The 22,369-nt window shown below is 57.8% G+C and overlaps 1 protein-coding gene across 2 annotated transcripts; it reads left to right on the top strand.

The window, feature by feature from the left end:
* The first annotated feature begins 5,950 nt into the window (after positions 1 to 5,950).
* Positions 5,951 to 21,166, top strand: SRC (SRC proto-oncogene, non-receptor tyrosine kinase). Of its 2 annotated transcripts, XM_057378373.1 has the most exons (12): positions 5,952 to 6,058; positions 9,405 to 9,654; positions 9,862 to 9,961; positions 13,742 to 13,840; positions 14,564 to 14,667; positions 15,772 to 15,921; positions 16,186 to 16,341; positions 16,501 to 16,680; positions 16,760 to 16,836; positions 17,196 to 17,349; positions 17,489 to 17,620; positions 17,935 to 21,166. In XM_057378373.1, exons 2-12 carry the CDS (start codon positions 9,414 to 9,416, stop codon positions 18,141 to 18,143), a joined length of 1,602 nt encoding a protein of 533 aa, XP_057234356.1. In that variant the 5' UTR covers positions 5,952 to 6,058; positions 9,405 to 9,413; the 3' UTR covers positions 18,144 to 21,166. The 2 variants fall into 2 exon arrangements, with proteins under 2 accessions (XP_057234357.1, XP_057234356.1); XM_057378374.1 differs by lacking the exon at positions 13,742 to 13,840 and having other exon boundaries at positions 5,951 to 6,058.
* Positions 21,167 to 22,369: the final 1,203 nt, after the last annotated feature.

Genomic DNA, 22,369 nt, shown 5'->3' with positions numbered 1-22,369 from the left:
GGCCTTATCTGTCCCAAAGTAAGACAGGAAAATAATCAGCATAAATTTGCTCCGTGGGATCCTGCTTATTTATTTAAAAATGTTGAGGGGTCTGAAAAGTGGGAAGGGTTTGAAATCTGTGACAGAAGAGGCTTGGCCTCTGCTCGGCTTGTCCTTCACCCATTGCAGTGAGCCCCAGCGTGTGTCCTGTCCTTCCCGTGGCTCCAGCATGGACAGGGGCCATTCCCAGCTCCGTGGCTTTGTGTCAAGGGTGCACAGACCCACATACCCTCCCCACATTTTCCCTTTTTTCCCCCGTGAGTGTTTCAGTTCCTGTTGCATGTCAGGAGGGCTGCTGGGAGGTTTCCTGCCATGGGGGTCCTCGGCAGGGCTGATGGGGCTGTGCCTCTGGTCCTGGAGGGCYGATGGAGCCCCGGGAGCTCCTTGCCTGGCCGGACTGGATGGGCTGGTTTCTCTGAGAGTGGAAATGTTTTAGCAGTGACGCCAGCGTGGCCAGGGGTGGTTGTAACTTGCTCAGATCTGGAGCTTTTCTGCCTCCTGCGTTCCTTGCCCCTTCCTCCCCCTGCCCTGGAGATTTGCCGCCTGCCCGTGCTGCCGTCTCGCCCGGGTCACAACGGGTGTGGCAGCCCTGGAGCCACGGCAGACGCAGGTGGCACCGCTGTTTTGTCCGGATCTGAGCCACCTGTGAGTCACATCAGCCTCCTGCTGCCACCTGCCCCTTCCCCAGGAGCCGGGCAGGGCACGGAGTGGGCTGGGTGCTGTCCCTGTGAGCACCCGGGGTTGATGTTCACTTCCAAAAAAGCAGAAGGAAACCACATTTCCTGGAGCCTGAGSCTGCCTGTGCTGGGAGAGGCGCTGCAGAAATGGGGAACAGAAATCAGCTCTCCTCCTCCAGGGGTCAGCTCGTGTCACCAGGTCCCCATAACCCCCTCCTGCGGGGCCGGTCCCTTGTGCTGGTGTTTTGCCTGGAGGAGGATGGGAGCAGCGCTGATGTGATGGGCATAGGAAGTTGGAGAATCAGGTGGCAGGCAGTGGGAGCTCAGAGGTGCCAGCATGCCCGGGGGCTAAGGTTAAAAGGGCACATTTTGAGGAGTGCTGAGCCAGAAAGCTTTTTTGGGGAAGAATTGCACTGTGGCTCCAGGCAGTCCTTGTGGCCAAGAGCTCCAGCTCTTACTGCCATTCCAGCTCGACATCAGTTTCCCTGCCCAGCATTGTCCCTTCCCAGCCCCACGGGCACTCCTACCTTTGGAAGCATTTCCTTTCAGTTTCCTTCTCCTGCTCTTGGCAGGAGGACAGCRGTGCCCTCATCACCTGTCTGGGAGAAGCCAGCTTCAGGTTAACACAGGCCAAAGGCTTTGTGTGCCTTGGAAAGCATTTGCTGGAGCTGGTTGGGCAATCCCTGGCTTTGGCTGACATCCTGATGCTGGAAGTGCAGGCTTGAGTCAGGCTGGGAGGCACTGGGAGGCACTGGGAGATATCCCTGCTCCGAGCCAGGGCAGCACAGCAGTCAGGCTACACAGCACCCAGCCAGCTCTGAGCATCTCCTGCTGGGATCCCACCAYCACTGCAGCCTCTGTCCCTGTGCTGGGCCACCCTCAGGGTGAGAAAACTTTCTTTTCCCTTCTTTAATTGCTGGATGCCCTTAGAGTGCAGAAAGGACCCTGTGGGTCCCCAGGCTGGCGGGATGTGACAAGGTGTGGCAGTGGCCACCTTCCTTCTCACATCTCTCTGTGGAGAAAAGGCTTAAAACRGAGTGCTCAGCTCAGCACCAGCAAGCACAACTTGCAGCACATCCTGCTGCCTCCGTTCAGCTGCTGCATTGTTCCAGGGAGATAAAGTCTGTGGCTTTCTCCCRCCAGCCTTATGCAAGATGGGGGTGCCCAGTGTCAGGATGCCACTGCCCTTGCCTGTTTTGGGGTGCTGTAGGGGACAAGAGTGGCATAGCCTGCAGCTCTGTGACCACTGGTGTTGGCAGAGCCACTGCCCATCACCCCAGCAAGCCAAAAKCTGCCTGTGGAGGGGCTGATGGCAGGGAGAGCTCAAGCTCCCTGCATGCTCCTGCTGTGCATGTTTGGAGTTTCCCAGTTTCTTGGCCACATGAACATCCAGAATGTGCTTGTGTGCTTCTCAGAGGTTTGTTTTGGTCTTTCAAACTCCCTGTTTTGACATGTCTTTTTGGAGGCGTTCTGCATCGCTCCTGACCGTGACTCTCCCCTGTGCTTAGGGGGAGTGATTTTGGATGGTTGATCTAATTATCCTTTCCCCTTTTGTGACGCACTGGCCTCTGCTGTCTTGGGCTGTGGAGCTTTAATTAAGATGGTTTTAATTTTAATGGGAGTTGACAGGGTCAGATAAGGAGGGGTTGGGACTTATGACTGTGGGGAGTGTGTAGCTGGGCCCCCGCACAGCAGCTGCACTGCTCTCCCTACTCCAGCCGTTCCTTCAGCTGGAAGAGCTCTCCATCAGCTGGGGGAGCCAGGGGATGGCTGGAGTGCCTTGGCTCAGGTTATGGGGTGAAGGAGAAATCCCAGACAGGCACTGGGGGCACCTGCCTGTGGCTTCTCCTGTCTGCAGGTTGGAGCTGAGAGATGAAGTGAGCATTTCTGCATTGCTCCTGGGTTGGGAGTCAGTGCAGGTGAGAAATGAGTGTCCTTGTGCAGGAGAAGGGCTGGAGGCACAGCCCAGACTGAGTCAGCCGGGCAGGGAGAGGGTCTGCAGCATCACACCCCACTTGTGGGGCTGGAGGAACAACTTCCCCCTTCTCACTCTCTCCAGTGAGCTCCTGGAACTCACTGCAGTGAGGCTGCTCTCAGCCTGGCAGAGACAAGCCCCTGTTCCTTGTTTTGTACTGAGCAAAACCTGATGCCATGGTACACGGGACAGGAATTGCTCTTTCCGTAGGGGACACAGTGACTGGCTGTACTCGGGTGGCAGAGGGGATGGTGGGCTGAGCTGGGCCAGCACGGCTGTCCCCAAAGCAGCGGGGCTGTGCTGCTGCTTGCTGGCCCCCAACTGTGGTGCTTGCCGTGGGAAAGGGCAAAACCAGGAGCATCCCCTGGGACAGAGGGGGAAACTGTTGTGCGAGCATATCCGGGGCTGGAGTCCCACCGAGATGTGGGGAGGGAGCAGAGAGCGATGCGGGCAAGGGGACCTTAAGGGACCTTAAGGTGACTAAAAGACCGCCTCGATGTGGTTACAGCAGCACTGCCCGAGCTGGGACTCCMCCCGCAGCACTGACCCCGCTGTCAGGGGCGGCACCGCTGCCACTTCGTGCCACCCACGCAGGGAGACACGGGGGATGGCAAAGTGCCCTTTGGCTGCCTCCAGCCTGGACCTCTGGTTTAATGGCCCCCTTGAAAGCARCTTCCATCGGTCCTGCACGGATCTGCCCCGGCTGGCCCCCAGCCCTGCTGGGRGGGGGTTGGTGGTGTGCCAAGGGGATGGAGGGGGCTGGGTGTGTTTGGGACCGCTGCTGTGTGCCTCTCCCTGTCCCGGGAGCCGGCTGCCATGGGCTGGGTGCCGCCAGGCTGCTTTGTCTCGCCCGCCGTCCCGCACGCTTCATTTTTCAGTCTGGTGTGAGACAGTTGCCGTGATTAATGTCAGCGGGGCTCTGCGAGCTGAGGACGCGGCTCAGCTCGGCTCCTTCCACCAGTGGGTGTGTGCTGGTGCTCCCAGCCCCTCGCCCACCTCTCCCCAGCACCGCCGGCAGTGCCGCTCAGCATCCCCCGGCTCCGGAGCAGCCCCAAGGACACCGCCTGTTTTGCCGGAGATGTTTCCCTCCCCAAAGCTCGGTGTCTGGTGTTGGGCCCCAGCCTGTCGCGGCATTTCCCAAGGTTTCTGCCTCTGCTGTGTTTTGTCTGCTCCCAATCAGTGTCTTTTGTTAGTGTYTTTGCGAAGACGATAAGATCGCTTCCCCTGCCCGCCAGCCCGCTGTCAGCCTGCCCGTACACGGCCATTGCATCCTTGAGCGACCCAGCCGCAGCGGGGCTGGCCCGGGAGCTGCCGCTTCCCCTCGCTGTCGCCTTTGCGAGAGCGTCTCTCCACAGGGAGGTAGGGCTGAGGATGGAGCCTTTTCCTGCCACCCAACCTTCCAGTTAATTTTGGGGGGCAGCAGCCTGGAGCGGGGTGTCGGAGGCGGGGRGATGCTGGCRAGWCCAGGTGGCGTTTCYWGCGCCCGCAGCGGGGGACGGGGGTGCCGCTCTCTCGCGTGCCGTGATCTGATCCGAGCTGAGTTGTGCAGCCGAGTGTGCTTCATTTTTAATTGCTTTTGGAGAGGGGAGGGCGGGGTCGGCCTCTCCTTGCTGCGGCCTCTGCCCCGGGCAGGTTGCATGGCTGAGCTCAGCCCTGGCACCCTCCCCTCTGGCTGGGGAGGAATGGGGATCGGGCAGACCCCAAATGCCGAGCCAGCAGCACACGGAGATGGGTGAAGGTGGCAGTGCTGGCCGGTCGGCTGAGCCTGGCTGTGGCTGTGACCGTGATATACTGATGAGGATGRCAGCYCCCTGCCAGGTGAGCAGCAGGACAGTGCCAGGCTRTGCCACATGTGCCACAGCAGCCACCTTCAGTCACCAAATCGCCAAATCTGTCAGCGTGAGGTTGCTAATGCATCCATCCCCCCAGGGACCTGCCCCTTGCCCAGTAGAGGACCTGGCTGCTTGCTGCTCTGGCGCGTGGTTGACCTTAGACTGAGGCATACTTGGTTTTTCCTCGTGGCTTTTTTCACCCTTTTTTGTCTAATCACGATTGAGCCCGTGTCACAGCGTGCCCGGGTGGCAGGGACACGGGCACCACGTGTGTACGCGGCGCAKCTTTATTTGTATGTGCTGCAGCCTGGAGTTGGGGCTGCAGCGTCCCCCCTCCACCCTGCTGTGCAATCATTACCAGCCAGTATTTGTCAAGTACAAATTACAAACTATTCACCGTCTTAAAGAGCTGTCAGTCAGCTCCCACTCATTATCCTAATCAAATGCACTAAAAATAGTGACAAAATTTGTTAGCAGGGGGGAAGGGGAGGCCATGAAAACAAACCTGCGGTGGGGCACGGCCCCTGCATGCAGACACTGGGGTGTTCCCCTTATACGAGGTGTGAAACCTGGGATGTTCCCCTTGGGGGAGGTGTGAAAGCTGGGCTCCAGCTGGGACAGGAGCCCGTTGGGATATTGCTTGGGGCTGTGAAGTGGGGTCTGGATCCTCTCTATGTAGGAGCAGAAGCTCCTCGGGGTGGTTGAAGCCTCTGCCCGGCACTGGGTGAGCAGTGGGAGAATTTCCTTTTGGTGAGAGACGAGAGCTCAGTTCCTGCAGGATCTGKGGTTGGGAAAGGATGGCAAAGCCAGGTGAGGGGCTGTCCTGGCTCTGCGGGGCCATGTCCTGCTCTGCTTTCCACCTGACGCTCTGTCCCAAGCCACTGCTGCTAAGTGTCCCCCCTGTGACAGAAAACCATCTTTTAAAAAAAAATTTAGCTAAAATAGGCTTTTCTGGATGAGTCAGGGCTSGAGCAGCACAGGTTACCTTGTGCATGGTTTGTGCCGTAGCATTTGTCTCTGCCGTTGGGGATGGAGCAGGTGGCTCATCCCGGGGGACAAGGTCYCTAGTTGGTGGCCGACCATCCCTAYCACAGGTCGTGGCTGTCCGGGGATGGAGCAGCAGGGCTGGAAATGCCGGTGTGTCAGGAGGAACTGGCTTTGCTCTTCCCCTGAAGAATCCCTTGGTGGGCTGGGGGTGGCTGTGCTCCCCTTCCTCTCTGGGACATCGCTCGGGGCGGCTCCAGCCGCCTCCTCTCCCATCCCCAGTGGGTTTGATGAAGTGGAGCAGAGAATCATCCCCTCTTCACACATGAGAGATCAGAGCGAGCGGGTGTGAGCTGCCGGCCCCGCGCCGGAGGGATGGCGAGGAGGAGGAGGAGGAGGAGGATGAAGGCAGCCCTGGGCACTGGGCCGTGGCGGGAGAGGGTGTCGGGGCGCGGGGCTGCTGCGGGTGCTGACGCTCCCTCTCCTCGCAGGCTGCAGCGGGAGCTGAGCTGAGTCCCCACCCCGCGGCCGGGCTGTAGCCGAGAGCACCGGTAAGACATCACCGATGGCCCGGGGAGGGAGGACCGGGCTGCTTTACCTGCCGGGGGGCTCAGAGCTGTGGCACCGGGAGCTCTGCCGCAGCCGGACCGGCCCCGGAGCATCCCCAGATGGGCTGGGGTGGGTGCGGGTGCGGAAGGCGCAGCCCTGGCCGGGTGTGCGGAGCTGAGCCCCCGCAGCTCATGCCGGAGGTGTTTGGCGATGCTCCGCTGGCGCTGCCCCCGGAGCGGAACGCAGGGAGTTCCTGCAGGCTGCGACGTGCCCGGGCTGCTAATCCCCGCCGCAGGAAAGCTGCCCGTCCGTCCGCCGCCTCGCATCGCTCCGAGCCGAGCACAGGGAATGCTGGCCGGGCTCCAGCCCTCTGCACAAGCCTCGGGAGGGGGACAGGAGCAGTCCTGCTGCAAACCGAGCASTGCTGAGCCCCCCATCCCAGCACTGTCAGCTGTGAAAAGGATGGGAGCAGGGGAATATCCCACTGGGCATCAGCCAGGCTGGGTGTTGGGGGTGCTGAGCATCCCTGCAGCGTGCTGCGTGTGGAAATGCTGTATTTATTAGACATAAATTTATTAGATATACACGGCACAGCTGCTGGCAGTGTGTGTTTTTTGCAGTCTGGCCRCGGTGATGCTGTCCCACAGCTCGCAGTGATAATGCTGGGCTGTGCTGGGTGGGCTCACCCACTTGCTGCTCYGCTCTTTGACTCCGGGGGGATTTCAGGGGTCTCTCCCTGGTGCCTCCCGAGGACCTGAGTGCACAGCACATTCCTGCTGTCATTAATCACTCCTTTGCCAGGCTCTTGCACAACCCTGCGCTCTCCCAGGGGAATCTGCACCCTTTCCTTGCTGGCTGCTGAGGGAATGTGGGGGCTGCAGGGGATTTCTCAGGCCCCTTTCCTCCCACAGGACAGGTGGAGAGCCACAGGGCTAAAGCCACATGGCCGTGTTGGCTAAGTTACATGAGAGTGGGGATGGTTCGAGGCTGCCAGGGCCTCTGGGCACAGTTTGGGGTTGCCAGCCTGCATTTTGCACTGGCCAGGTTGAAGTCAGAGTGTGCAGGTATTTAGATACAAAGCAACAGGATGGTTTGGCGTGGGGGCTTGCTGCTCTGCAGCCCCTTCCCCAGAGGCCTGGTGCCTCCTCCGCCTCTTCCTCCTCCTCTCCTCGTCCATCTTTGGCTCTTGCAGCCAAAGTCCTGACAGTTGGACTGGCCTCTGTCACAGCACGGTGTCCCGATGACCAGCACACCCCTCCTTTCCTGGGAGGGTCAGCACCTCAGTGCAGRGTGGGAGCTCCCCCTGCCCAAACCACGGCATGAGGAGGGATGAGCTCACAGTTCAGTGTCCCTGGCTGGGATGTGCCTGGAAGCTGCACTTTCAGGCTCACAGGTGTGAATGCAAGGACCCTCCCCAGTTTTAGGGAAGTGCCTGGGGGATCCCCTCTCCCTTCTGTGTTCTCTGCTCCTGACTAATCTCTGGCCATATTGACCATTTCATACCCTGATTTTCTCAGCACCCTGATAAATAATTTTCTAACCCAGGCTCAGAAAATGTGCTTGGGGGACACTTGTGTCCCCRAAGTGCTGCTAAATCCACCACCCTGGCTGGGGTGTTCTTCTGCCTGGGGAAGTGCTGCTTCCAGGGGAAACTCTGAGCAGCTCTGCTCTTGCTCACAGTCCCGTGGCRAGTCACAAGCCACACGGTCACAGCCCCACCATGCTCCCATTTTTCTCCCTGCACTGCCACTGGCGTCCCAGTGAGTGCCAGAGCCCCGGGCAGAGGTGAGCAAGGGACTGGCTGGGGACAGGGAGGTGGGGGCTCCTTGTCATCACTCCTGCGGTCCTGCTCTCCCCTGCAGTTCTGCTTCTTCTGCAGCAAGCTTTAAAACTGCATTTATTCATGGGGCAGACTCCTTCTGTCTGTCTTGGCTGCAGGATCTGCCTCTGGATTGCCAGCAGTGACCATTTGCAAGTCCAAAGCTTTTATTTTAAAGCCTGGCACAGATATGGGTGGGCTGAGTCCTGTGGCTGACAGAGGCACGGTCCCTCTTCATCATCACCTGCATCCACAGGAGGARGGACAGCTCTTCTGCCCACTGGAGTGGCTGCTGGAGTCATACCCAGCCTAAAACAACCCAGTTTATTACATTTCCCAAACCCTGGCAGGATCTGAGCCTGCCGGCACGGGTCACACAAGGACACTGCTGGTCCTCTGTGCAATGTGGGAGCTGGAAAACAGTAGATGGAAATTGTGTCTTTTGGGAAATAAACCCTGATGGTCAGGCAAAGCCCTCGCTGTGGGAGGGGAGCCGAGGGGGACAGGGAGCAGAGCTTGTGCCTGGCACTGCTGAGCTTTCCCACAGCAGGAKYTGAGGGCTCTGCCCCACTGACCCTGGGGCTGTGCAGGCTCTGGGGGCTTGGCCCGAGCTTCTCTCCAAATCTGGGCCAGAAATCCCCTGTGCTGGCTGAGGCTGAGCCCTCCCAAATCCTCACGGGTGGCTGTGGCCAGGTCTGCACCCCGTGGGCAGCGCTGCCTCCTCTGCCCCTTCCCTGCTTGTGTTCTCTGATCAGAGCTGCTCTCCTCCCTGGTTGTCTCCACCTCCCTCTTCCCTGCTGCCATGCGTGATCTAGCCTAAATATTTCCTTCCATAGCTTCAGGACACTGCTGGGTATCCTGCCATCTTTGGAGACTGCAAATAATTCCCTGCCTTCATTTATGTCATTACCTTGAAGGTATTTATAGAGTGTGGTCTTGAGTGGAAAGGAAGGCTATATATAAACTATTTGACTATATATAAAGGAGAGATCCCTTGGTCCTTAGCTGCAAACCGCCTGAAACTGCTCCTGATTTAAACTTTTATCCCGTTTGCTGCATGTTTTGGACTTCAAAGACCCATCTTCAGTACTTAAATCTCCATCCTGGTAGAAACTCTCACGTGGGAGGAAATGTGTGGATGTGGCTATGTCCCACAGCAGATGCCTGGCCCCAGAGCTGCCACAGCCTCGGCACAGGTCCAGGCTYCACGCTCAGCATCCTTGCTCTTTATTCCCGTGGCTCAGCACGCTTTCCTCAGCTCCCAAAGCGTGTCCTGGCCSTTTCTGTGGCTGCTGCAGCCACAGGAGGTGTCTCAGTGTTAATGAGGGGCGATGGTGTCCCAGGGCAAGGGCAGGATGGCCAGACTGCCCAGCAGCTGCTGCTTGAACTGAYTCCAGAGGTTGTTTCGTTTCCTGATGGGCGGGCATCTGTCACTCGAGCCCTGGGAAACTACTTCTTGTTATTAACAATAATAATTACAATAATAATGAAAATAACAGAAGCCCCCTCTATRTGTGTGTGTCCTCCAGCCCGGGACCATGGGGAGCAGCAAGAGCAAGCCCAAGGATCCCAGCCAGCGCCGGCGCAGCCTGGAGCCCACGGAGAACACGCACCATGGGGGTTTCTCTGCCTCGCAGACACCCAGCAAGGCGGCTGCTCCCGATGCCCACCGCACCCCCAGCCGCTCCTTCGGGACCATGGCTGCTGARTCCAAGCTCTTTGGAGGCTTCAACACCTCTGACACCGTCACCTCRCCCCAGCGTGCGGGGGCACTGGCTGGTCTGTATGGGCTGCGCTCGGCAGGGTGGGGAGGGTCTGTGGGTTTGGGTCCAGCTTCTTGGGCTCTCGGGCTTTTGGGGGACTCTGGGCTTGGGGAGAAGCARATGTGTGTGTGTTATGGGATACTGGGAGGATGGAGGGAGGGTCCCAGCGCTGTTTTGTGGCCACACCCGTGGCTGGGCCCCTCCTGAATGCTCTTTGTCACAGGAGGCGTCACCACCTTCGTGGCYCTCTACGACTACGAGTCCCGGACCGAAACCGACTTGTCCTTCAAGAAAGGAGAGCGCCTGCAAATTGTCAACAACACGTGAGTGTCCCTGTCCCTGCAGCCGAGCCCGTGTGGTGAGCTGTCACCTCTGTCCCTCCTGAGGCACCCCCAGCCCGGCAGGACCAGCTCTCCCAGGGGTGGGTGCTCAGAGGGATGTGCCAAAATGCACACGGACACTGTGACTTGTCCAAGGACACTGACACTGGAAGCACTCATTTGCCTGCTTCCTCATCCTCCTGGCCCTGCTCCTGGTCACTGTGGCCTCGCAGCCTTGTCACCAAGCCACATCCTCTGCTTGCTGGCCATTCTGTGCCCTACAACGCAGAGCCACATCCCCACCAGTCCCATCCCCATCCCTGCTCAGCTCCCTCTGATTTGCCTGGACACATCCCTGAGCTTTGTGGGTGCTTTCCCCTGTGCTTGTACACTGCCTCTGATCTCAGCTTCTCTCTTGACTCTTCTTTCTCTCCCTCCATGCTGTCGTTTAGGAGAAAAGTGGATGTCAGGTGTGTATTGCACATTCTTMCTGTTACTATAAATGACCTAAGTGATCAAAGCCTGTCTGCTGTCCACACTGGGGCAGGTTGGATGGAGTGRGGCTGGGAGGAGATGGTTTCCAGGTGGTTTTGTGGTTGGTTGCATTTGTTCTCCCTGAGTGACCGGAACAGAGCAGGGAGTCCCTTCCCATGGTGGGGAACAGAGCTGTGTCTGCACCTGGAGATCTGAACCCATCCCCTTTCCTTGCCCATGCCTGCCTCYCCTCTGCACTCTCTTTCCAGCTGGCTCTCCACTCCCCCCTGGCCTTTTCACTTTCCTTCTGAATTTTTTAATTTTACTTTCATATTTCATGAGTGGCTCTGGTGATTCAGGTATTTCCTCCTGGGTCTGGCCCCCTGGTTTGCTCCCCATCCTGGTCACCACAGCACATCCATCACGTGCAGCGCAGCATGGGCAGCTGGAAGATGCTCCCAGAAATGATCCTGTATTGARCCCAAGTGTGATCTGTCCTGACATGAGGCACACACAGTCCAGAGCCTGGCTGGCAGAGCCAATGTCCCCGATGTCCCCAGCCATGGAGCTGCCACAGGGTTCTGAGGGTCTGCAGCCTTCCAGCATGGGCACCCAAAACAGCTTTGCAAAGTCAAAGGGTGGAAGGATGAGGGAACATCCCACGAGTGAGATTTCCCCTGCAGTGTTGCACAAACATGTTTTCAATCTGATCCTTGTTCTCATTGTTCCAATGCTGTTTATTAATGGTTTGTTTCATTCACAAAGGCCAGGATGTGCAGGGCTTCAATGCTGCAGGAAGAGTCTGAATTTGGGGATTTTGGTGCTTCTTATTTCCAGTCTCAGCAGTGTGTGAGCTCCATGCTTGGGTTCTGGTTTGGGCAAAATTAGCTCTGTGGGGGTCCATATTGGGCCCACATATGAGGGTTTTTTCTTTACACCTTGTATCCATTCTGGGGTTTCCACATTTTTTTTTTTCTTCTGCTGCTCTTTGTCAAAGGCTTGGACAGAGGGAAGGGTCAGTCTGTGATGGGCTCTGCAGCATCCTGGGGATCCAAAGAGGTTTTTTTTTGTGACACAGTCCTTTTGTGGAGGGTGCAGGATGTGGCTGCCAACCTTCCCAACCTTCCCAGTGTCTGTGTGGGTGGGATGTGCACAGGGACAGAGRTGGTACAGGAAGCTGGGTGGTTTGTGCAGTGCTCAGGGGGTGAATCACTCTCCTCATTGRCTTCCCAGAGATGCTCACACAGTCTGGGAACAGCTCAGGCTGCTGCACTTTGGGGACAGCAGCAGGCAAATGTGCAATGTCCCCTTCCTTTGGGCTCCCTCCAGGACAGTCAGTGCCCTGGAGCTGTGGGGAGGGGACTCAGATTCAGTCCAGGAAGGGCTGGCAGGTGCTGGGCACAGCGGGAGCCCATGGCCAGGGTGGATTTGCAGGGTGGCAGCAGSTTCTGGCTGCTCTGACAGGGCTGGGGTTGCTCAGGGTGAGAGGAGAAGCCTCCACATCACTCACCTCCCTGCTCTGGGTCATCCTACCAATCCTCCCAGTGCAGAAAGGCTCTTGTGGTACCATTTGCAGTGGGAAGAAATCTCCTCCCAGCCTTCAGGCAGCCAGCTGGGATGTGGTGGGATATTTTGGGTAAGATTGTGCAGGGAATTGTTGAAATGCTTTGTTTTGATGATGATGATTATTATTATTTTTTTCCCCACTGAGACATTTTTGGAATAGTTTGTTTTGCTGAATTCCCAGCTTGTAGCCTTGCAGCCCAAGCTGGAATAAAGCCACAAGTCAAAAGCTGGGCATTTTTCAAGCAGATGTTTACTCTGGTGCTGTGGGAAAGGAGCCCAACCAGCCTCCTGTCTGCTCCAGAGCCACCTCAGTGAAGGTGACTGGGCCAACAGCCCAGGCTGAGGAGCACAAGCTGCCTGCCGTGAGATGTGCTGGGGCTGGAAGAAGCTAAAACGTCATCCAGTGAGGCTGGTYCAGGGACAGAGCCCAGCTCTGTGGGTGGGAGGAGATGCCTGGAAGATCCCCACTATCCCCAGCCCCAMTGACACCATTGCAGGGAGCTGGGRGCWGTGTCTGGGTTATCCCAGTGCTTTGAAGCATCACTGGTTTAGCTGGGAAAAGCCCTGGTCACAAGCAATGGGTGAGTCCAGAGCAGGGATGGAGGTTTCCACGTCTGCAGGGTCAGGGACGGGTCTGGCTGTGGTCTGSTGAGCCTTGTAGTGGTGGCTGAGGTTGTTGGTGTTTTTCTGTGACATGTTTGAGGAGCTCGTCCTGCCAAGTTCTCGTATCCTTACGGAGCTGTTCCCACGAAGCTGCAGCTTTCCCGTAGCCTCGTCTCCCTTGTGGTCAGGATGAATTCAGTGGCTGTCTTTGATGGGCAAGGAGATGCAGGTGGTGGGAGGAAAAGCCCTGCTGCCTGCAGGAAGGGGAAGCCACCTCCTGCGGTCCTCTTGTTCTTTATTTGTTGTCCTTTCCAGCCCTGTCCGGAGCAGCAGCCGGTGGGAAGGAGGGCAGAGAACCCTCCAGCTCCTGGGGCCCCTGTGCCCGGGGCAGGAGGGATGGATGGTGGCTCAGGCCCAGATTTTGGGGACAAGGAGGCACATCCTGGAGGCTCATGATCGGGGTTGAGCCTTGCAGGGTGCCCATCCTGGGGCTGTAAATGGGACACCCAGGCTGGACACCACAGCTGGCCAGGGCTCAGCCCCTGCCCAAACCTCAGCCCTGTCCTGCTGCTTTTCTGCAGCCTGTGTTTAACTAACTCCCTTGGGTTTTCCTGGTGCCTTTTTTAATCACCGCCATCATTCTGTCGCTTCTCCCCCTTTCCTGTCCCTCCCTTTGCCTGCTGCTCCCTGCTGCCAGGACCCCCAGTGCCTCACAACCTCCAGCCAGATCCCCTTCCCATTCAGGTGACTACAAAGATACTTTGGCTTGCTGGCTGCCCTGCCTGATTTAATTTTAAAGCATTCTGTACGTGGAGCTCACCCAAACAGAGGCACGGGCAGGCAGCAGGAGCACTCTTGGCTGGGTCTGGCTGTGGGGCTGGGGGCTGTGGGGCTGCATCCCTTTCCTGGTGGGGCTGCACCCTTTCCTGGTGGGGCTGCACCCCTTCCTGGTGGGGCTGCACCCCTTTCCTGGTGGGGCTGCACCCTTTCCTGGTGGGGCTGCACCCTTTCCTGGTGGGGCTGCACCCCTTTCCTGGTGGGGCTCTGTGCTGCTCATCCTCCCCCGGTGCCTGTGGGCGGGCGAGGGGCTGGCCGGGGGGCTCCTGGCTTCACACTGAGTGTGTTTTGGTTCTCTTGCAGGGAAGGTGACTGGTGGCTGGCTCATTCCCTCACTACAGGACAGACGGGCTACATCCCCAGTAACTATGTCGCGCCCTCAGACTCCATCCAGGCTGAAGAGTAATTGCCATCTTTTAGTCAGTTTAAAGACAAGCGATAGCAAACATACCCCAAGCGCTCCCCCTCACCCCTGCTCCTCTCGTGGGAGAAGCCTCCAAGCCCTCTGGGTTTTTCCTTTTTGTTATTTTTCCCCTTTGAATGTGCAAACCAGCCTTTCTCTAAGGCCATAAGGGCAGTGCTGCAGCATGCTTGCGTGGTGGAGGGGTGAGCGGTGGCAGAGCAGGGCTGTGGATGCTTTGGGTCTGTTCTGTTTYRTTTTYCTGGAGAAGAGAAGGCTCCAGGGAGATCTGATTGCAGCCTTCCAGAACTTCAAGGAGGTTCTGAAAAAGAAACAGACTTTTTACACAGAGAGGCTTGTGAAAGGACAAGGGGGAATGTTTTCAAAGTAAAAGAGGAGAGATTTAGATTACATGTTAGGAAAAAATTCTTTACTCAAAAGAAGCAACACCCTGGCACACGTTGCCCAGAGAAGCTGTGGCTGCCCCATCCCTGGAAGTGTCCAAAGCCCGTTTGGATGGGGCTTTGAGTAACTTGGTCAAGTTGAAGGTGTGGCAGGAAGGTTCCAACCCCCATGGCAGGGACAGGGCACGCCCCGAGGTGCTGGAACCTGGAGCCACAGCCCCTGGCCCCCCAAARCTGCAGTGAGTGGGCCAGGGCTGCCCCTGCTTGGGCAGGCAGTGCAGGGGACAGTGCCAGGTGCTGAGCCCTGCCTTGCTCCTGCAGGTGGTATTTTGGGAAGATCACTCGTCGGGAGTCCGAGCGGCTGCTGCTGAACCCTGAAAACCCCCGAGGGACCTTCCTGGTCCGGGAGAGCGAGACCACGAAAGGTGAGCAGGGCTGGGAGGGGTTGGCCTGGAGGAGACCCTTTCTCTGGGGGGTGTGGGGTGCCCTGAGTCCCCTCAGTCTCTCCTGCTAGGGCTGGTCACATCTCCAGTGCCATATCTGTGCCAAATGCAGTCACCCCACCGAGCCTGTGGGCTGCAGGGATGTGACCACTTTTCTCCCACCACTGCTTGCCCAGTGAGTGCCCTTTACAGAGGTGGTTCAGCCCSTGGCAGGGTGGAAGCCAGGGTTCTCACCAACTCTGGCAGGACCACCAGGCAGGATGGTCTCTTTTCCTGTTTTTTTTTTTAATTGGTTTGGTTGGTTGGGTGTTTGTACACCCCCAGCTAGATGTATTTTTGGTTTTCCTCTTGGTCCCTCTAYGGTGGGAAAATGTTCAACTTCTGCTTCTTGGGCAGGCAGGCTGARGGAGTGATGAACTTCAGTCCTTTTTTCAAGTCTGATGATTCTTTATACTTGTCTTCTGTCTCCTGAAAGCAAGAGCTGGTGATCTTTGAGGTTTGACTGCCTAAGGATGATGTTTCTTACCTGGTTCAGTTTGGTTCCAAATGCACCTTTGGGAAAAGTCCCTTGATGTTCTTTTCTGGTTTTAYGCCCTGAACTCACCACTATTTATTTGATTCTGGTGCAAGCAGCTCCTTCAAGCAGCAGCATCAATCTTCCCCTCTGCTGTCTGCGGCCCCAGCAACACCACGTTGTTCTCCCGTGGGCAGAGCAGCCCCAAGCTCCTGCAGTGATGCCCGTGGTGGGATTTGTAGAGGAGGGAATGGGGCTCTCCAGCCCCTCGGCTCCTCTCTGAGAGCCTGGGGGGTTGTTGGTCAGCAGCTCCCCAGGCTGGCTGTGCCTGCTCCTGTCCCCTTGTCAGCACATCCCGTAGGATGGCTGGTGGCACAGCTGCTGTGCAGGCAGGGGCCAGCTGGGCATGGCTGTGACCAGGGATTTGTGCCYGGAGCTGCTCCCCATCCTCTGCTTTTGGGTGAAAGCAGCACCTCCGTGCCCAGTCCTGCCTGCCCCGTGCCCACCCGCAGCAGAACCCGTGGGGAGCACCCATCCTGGCACATGTCCCCAGCCCTGTGTCCTGCCCACAGGTGCCTACTGCCTCTCTGTGTCCGACTTTGACAACGCCAAGGGGCTCAACGTGAAGCACTACAAGATCCGCAAGCTGGACAGTGGCGGCTTCTACATCACCTCCCGCACCCAGTTCAACAGCCTGCAGCAGCTGGTGGCCTACTACTCCAGTGGGTAGCCACRCAGGGTCCCCTGGGGGTCAGGGTGGCACCCTGGGCGTTGTGCTCGTCCTCACTGCAGGGCGGGTGCTGCTGGCAGGTCACTGCTGAGCTGGGGTACACCTGTKGTATGTGGGGCCCTGGTGGAAAGCTCAGCCCCACGGGGTGAAGGTTTGGGTTTGGGTCCCCAAGGTGTTGGTGGGGATGATGGGGGGTGAAGACACCACGTGCCTCAATGCCCATGTGTCACCCTGCTGTTGTCCCTTCCTGTGCCAGAACACGCTGATGGCTTGTGCCACCGTCTGACCAACGTCTGCCCCACGTCCAAGCCCCAGACCCAAGGCCTTGCCAAGGATGCCTGGGAGATCCCCCGGGAGTCACTGCGGCTGGAGGTCAAACTGGGCCAGGGCTGCTTCGGAGAGGTGTGGATGGGTAAGGATCATTGCCACCCTGCTGTCCCCTCTGTGTCCCCAACGATCCTGTCCCCAGCATCTGCAGATGCCTGGAGCCTGTGGTGGGGTGGGGGAGCAGGGGAGGGACACRGCCCCCTGCCCACTATGTCTGTCCTGAGCAGCCTGTCCTGTGCCACAGGGACCTGGAATGGCACCACCAGGGTGGCCATCAAGACTCTGAAGCCTGGCACCATGTCCCCAGAGGCCTTCCTGCAGGAAGCCCAGGTCATGAAGAAGCTCCGGCACGAGAAGCTGGTCCAGCTCTACGCCGTGGTGTCAGAGGAGCCCATTTACATCGTCACTGAGTACATGAGCAAGGGTGAGCAGGGGGGGACAGCGAGGAGGCAGCTGAGGGGCTCTGCTCCTCTGGATTGCTCTGACCTCGCTCTTCCTCACAGGGAGCCTCCTGGACTTCCTGAAGGGGGAGATGGGCAAGTACCTGCGCCTGCCCCAGCTCGTGGATATGGCTGCTCAGGTGGGTTTGCACATCCCTGGGCCTCCCACATTCCTTGGGAGGGCACTGGCTGCCTGAGCTCCTCACTGGGCTGTGGTGGCTGTCACTGGTGAGGCAGTGGGGTGCTCTGCAGCCTCTCCTGGGCAGGTGCCACTGTTTGGTCTCAGCTCAGAGCTGGGTTGCACTCTGGGACCATCACTTTGCCCATTCCCGTTGCTGCCAGCAAACCCAAGTCTGCATGGCACTTCTTGAGCCACTGGTTTTTCCCACACCCCGGCTGGGCCCCACTGCAGAGCTGCTCCCCTCAGTGGTGCTGGGCTCTCCCTGGGGACCCTCGTGTCACCCTGTGAGCMGCAGTGCCCACGTGCTGCTCCCCACAGATCGCATCCGGCATGGCCTACGTGGAGAGGATGAACTACGTGCACCGGGACCTGCGGGCAGCCAACATCCTGGTGGGGGAGAACCTGGTGTGCAAAGTGGCTGACTTTGGCTTGGCACGACTCATYGAGGACAACGAGTACACGGCTCGGCAAGGTGTGTGCCCGGGGCTGCCACCACCACACACGGGCAGGTGGCACCGCAGCAATGGCCACTGGTCCCCACGGTTTGGGGGCATGTGGCTCTGGTGGCACAGAGTCCTGGAGRCAGCCCCTGACCCTGCCTCTCCACCCAGGTGCAAAGTTCCCCATCAAGTGGACGGCCCCCGAGGCGGCTCTGTACGGCAGGTTTACCATCAAGTCRGACGTCTGGTCCTTTGGCATCCTCTTGACGGAGCTGACCACCAAGGGCAGAGTGCCATACCCAGGTGAGGGCTGCCAGTTGCTGCCAGAGGCCCTGTCCCCATTGCACTGCCCAATACCAGCTGTCCATGCCCAGCACTTGCCCCTGAGCTGCCCCTTCCCAGGTTGGATCCTGCCCCTCTGGGGTGAGCAGATACTGGCCGGGATGCAGCATCCCAGCCCTCCTGTCCTGCTCTAGTCCCCGAGAAAGGTGACAGGGACAAGCGCTGCTGGCTGGGGCCTCTCTGTCCCTGGTCACTGGGATTCCTCCTAAGGTGTGTCCCAGCACAGCACCCCTGGCCTGGCTCTGATCAGCGCTGTCTCCTCTGGCTGCACGCAGGGATGGTGAACCGGGAGGTGCTGGACCAGGTGGAGCGGGGGTACCGCATGCCCTGCCCGCCCGAGTGCCCCGAGTCCCTGCACGACCTCATGTGCCAGTGCTGGCGGAAGGACCCGGAGGAGAGACCCACCTTCGAGTACCTGCAGGCGTTCCTGGAGGACTACTTCACCTCGACAGAGCCCCAGTACCAGCCTGGAGAGAACCTATAGACACGGGGCTCCTCCTGGCACCAGGGACACTGCTGTGCTCACCGCGGGGCRCCGAGGGCTGGCCTCCCCAGCGAGGGGCTGTGTTTGTGGAGCAGCCCTGCAGCGGGACAGGGCATTATCTCCGGATGCAGCCAGGGGAGGTGCTGGCTCCCCCCATTGCTCATTAAGACTTGTGGCCCGTGTTTAACGAAGCGGCGCCACGCTGCTGGCAAGAGGAGCCTGTGGGCACCGACRGAGCCAGCTCAGGAGGGCAAGCAGAGCATCTCCTGCCAACAGACTTGGGTTTTGGGAGACTTTACCCCCTCCAGCACCCCCCCAGGCGTGAGCTGGGAGGAATTGGGGGACAGCAAAACCCCACCTCAGACACACAGTCCCAGTCTCCTGCACCCCCTTTCTAAATCAGCACAAATGTCCCTGCCCCTTCACCCCCCCCACAATCTCCCCCTTGGCTCCGGTTCTCCTGAGGATGCTGGCAGAGATGTTTTGCCACAAGGATGACACAATCCCTGGCTGGCTTGAAGGGGGTGATGTGCCAGGGTGGTGGTGGTGGTGGCATGGGAGGACAGAGCTCTGGTGGTCCCTGTGGCCTCACCATGACCTTAACGGCTGGTGGGTCCGGGGACCCTGAAAGGTGGCTGCTTCTGGCTCTGGTGACCGACACTGCCCCACAGGAGCACCTGGGCACACAGATCAAATCTGCCAGCTATGTCTGTTCCCCCAGGGGACACACCTCACCTCTCCCAGGAGCAGGACTGGGGATGCCAGCAGAGCCCTCACCCTGCTGTGCTTTCTCCCACCACGTGCTCCAGGTCTTCCAGCCAGACTCTTGGGAAGTAGCCCCAGCCACCCTCCCCAGCTCTGCCACCAGYTTTCCACCAGCAGAGTCCCCCTGGGCCAGCCCTGCCACCAAATCCAGTGCCACTGTGGGGCTTGGGTGCATGGCCCATGTAGCTGTTCTGGGTGTGGGAATGCTTTGGAGGAAGTACTTGACTTTGACAGATTCTTTTGTCCACCTGGTAYGTTTTTAGCTGCCTTCCCTCTACCCACTGTGTCTCAGCTTCCAGGCAGCATCCCCAGCCGTGTGCCACCATCTGGAAGGATGGAAGGAGTCCTGGGAAGTGCTGTGCCACATTTGCATCCTCATCTTCCCCCTGGTCGCTCCCAAAGGCCTCAGCACCGGGTTTGTCCCACACACATCCCGTGGGGCTGATCCCTAGTGTTGGCAAGGCAATGCTCATTCCCTGCCCTCTCCCACCCAGCACCTGCTTGTACATAATCCTTGAGTGATCCCTGCACCGTCCCAGACCTTGACTTCATTGCATGTGTTGTTTCCCCCTCCTGTGGCTGTACCCAGCTGGAAACCTTTCACCATGGTGGCTCACAAAGTTTCACTCCTTCACCTCCTGGGTCCCACAGATTCTTGCTCAAAGTGATCTGGGGGTCTTCAGATGCTCTCCTGGAGCATGGTGGGTTGGGGACTCAGGGGTTGCTGAGGGGCAGGGGTGTTGGAGGGAGGGACCTGGAGAGGAGAGGCAGTGGCTGTACCCTCCCCTTGCTCCTCAGTGTTTCTGTGCCTCCCCATCATCTTTGGGGTGGTATTTCCCTCTGGCACAGGCTCCCTGCAGGCAGCAGATCCAACATCCAACCTGCCTCTCATAGCCCCTGCCATGGCTCTGGTGTCCTCGAAAGCTGGGTGGGAGCCAAGTGTGGGCAGGTGGTGGCCAAAACCCCCACCCCAGATCTCCAACAGAGCAGGGCCCAGGCACAACACTGCCTCTCACTCACTCGCACAGCCCCCTGGCCACTTAYTTATGAACCAAGTACATGGTTGGTTGGTGTGTGGCTCCTTTTTTAATGAGTAAAACTTGAGTTTGAACGGGCACTTTGGTGGTATGGAAAGATCCTGCTGGCTTGAAGAGCAGCAGCTGATTTAATGGATTTTTTTTAAATCGTTTTGGGAGCTGGAGTCTTTTTTCTCCCCCTCCCTTCCTAGCAGGTCAGCATTTCTGTATTTGGGCAGGGACTCCCCCAAACCTCGATGTTCTAGGTCTTCCCATGTTTGCAGCCTTTTTGCAGATTCCAGCTGCCACAGACACCTGTCCCTTGGTAGCTCTTCCGAGGGGTGGCTTGTGCCATAGCTCTGCCTGAATKACATAAAATCCCTACCCCTGGGAGAAACCTTTTACAGCTGTAACGTGCAGAAGCCAGGTTTGGTCTGGAAGCTGGGGAGAGAGAAGGCAAGCACACATGTTAAGGTTTGGCCTTTGGTTGTTGGTGGCACGTGCAGGGTCTTGGATGCAGCAGGACGGGAATGGGCTTCACTCAGTGGGTGCAGCCTCTCTCTTTCTGGAAGGCRGCAGGTGCAAGGAGCACCCCAGGATGGCTTAATTCCCTGAGCCTTTCAGCAGGATCTGGCAAAGGAGACATGCTGGAGACCCTTCAGGGCAGAAGGCAGTAAGGCAATCCCAGAGAAGCCCTCCTGCACAGGGCTGTGTGTCCACATGTCCGTGTGTCCATCTGTGTTTCTGTGCAGTGCTCGTGGAGGGACCCAGCGTCACCGGAATCACTGGAGGCGCTGGGAATTCAGAGCCTCCCCTCCATCATCATTCTGTCTGCCAATTTTGTTTTTAAGCCAATGAACTCCAGAGGGGAGCCCCCACCTAAGGATGCCCTTTGGCTTCCTGGGGTCCATAAAACCCTACAAGTCATTCTCCTCTGCTGTTATAATTTTTTTACACAGTCTTTTGTAAGATCTCCAACTGACTATGCAGAGAACATGTGGATCTGTGTCTCTCTCTCCAGCTCCCCTCACCTGCCTTTTTTGGTGTCTAAGTAAGATATTTAGCTTTTTTTTTYTTTTTTTTTTTTTTTTGAATAATAAAACTTTGGAAGAAAACCTGAAAAGGTCCAGCTTTGTGGGTGGTGGGGGGGTTGAAGATGCTTTGAAACTCTAACGTCGATGTAAATACTTTGCTATTTGATAATTAAATACAAACAGACCTCACAAAACAAAAGTGTAGCTTGTGTATGAGAGGACTCTTTAGCTCCTTAGCATCCCTGTTTGAGGAGCTGATGGTACCTGAAGCATGTGAAGCGCTTGGTGCTTTAGACACTTTTTCTGGAAGATGCTTCTGGGGTCTGATGCTGCTTCCATGCCACTGGAGCCATTCCCCACACAGGCTCRTGGTTCAGGACAGGATCAGGGCCAAGTCTGGCATCTCCAGCAGTCCTGGAAGAACATGAAGCGGCAGAGTGATTGCAGTTGGGCACGGAGGGGTGTTCCACGTGCCCCCAGCCTGGGACATGCCACAGTGCGTGGCCCAAAGCAAGCACAGGGCAGGGCAGGGATGGWGGCTGTGCCACCAGAATCCAGCGCACAGGACACTGTCCCTGGGTGAAGCCACCCTGGCTGGGCTGGGGGGACAGGAAAGGGGCAGCCTCCCTTCAGCAGAATCTGCTTCATCAGCAACTCAAAGACAGACCTGCTCTGTTAAGGTAATTAGTGGGTGCTGATTGGGATCCCTCACTCTGTGATTGAGTAATCGATACACAGCACAACGCTGGGGGTAGGAGGCTTTCTAAACACAGGGTGGATRTTGCTGCTACCCCATCACTGCTGCCATCACCATGGTCTGGGATGGCTTTAATGTCTCAAGYGCCCAGTCTGGCTGTTCCCTCCTCCTCAGATTGGTGACTCAGTGATTCACCTTCAGTGTTGAATGCTTKATGTTTTGTTTGTCTTTAAAACAATTAAGCGATTGAGGGATTATCTCTTGTGTGCAGGTCCCTTGGTCCACGTGCAAYGTGTGGGCTGGGGGTGGGCTGGTGAGGTCACCCCAGGAGGAAAGCTGAGGCTGTGCAAATCTGCACCTTTGGTGTTGCTGTTTGACAGTGGGATGGCCATGGGGAGGCAAATGGAGGTGCTGTGAGAGGCTGAGGGGCTGCTGTCCAGCCCAAACTCAGGACAGCATGGGGGACTGAGCTGGTTTGCGTATAGGGCATGAGGGGAGTGGATTCAGAACTTCAAAGTCCTGCCTATGGCACTGTTTGCTTCCTCCTCTCCCCCTCAGCCTCAGTGGCAGTTGAGGCATCTGAAGAGGGTATTAGGGGCTGTGGCTGGCCCCAGAGCAGCTCTAGTGAGGAGGCAGGGGTCCAGTACCAGGCAGTTTGTGCTGGCAATGGGCTGGAAAATGGTGAGGATGAGTTGTTTGATTTGAGCATCCCAT

This window comes from Malurus melanocephalus, unplaced genomic scaffold, assembly GCF_030028575.1.
Source record: "Malurus melanocephalus ecotype Western Australia unplaced genomic scaffold, MMel_1.1 scaffold_356, whole genome shotgun sequence".
Classification (NCBI taxonomy): domain Eukaryota; kingdom Metazoa; phylum Chordata; class Aves; order Passeriformes; family Maluridae; genus Malurus; species Malurus melanocephalus.
This window is presented reverse-complemented; position numbering and strand designations above follow the sequence as displayed.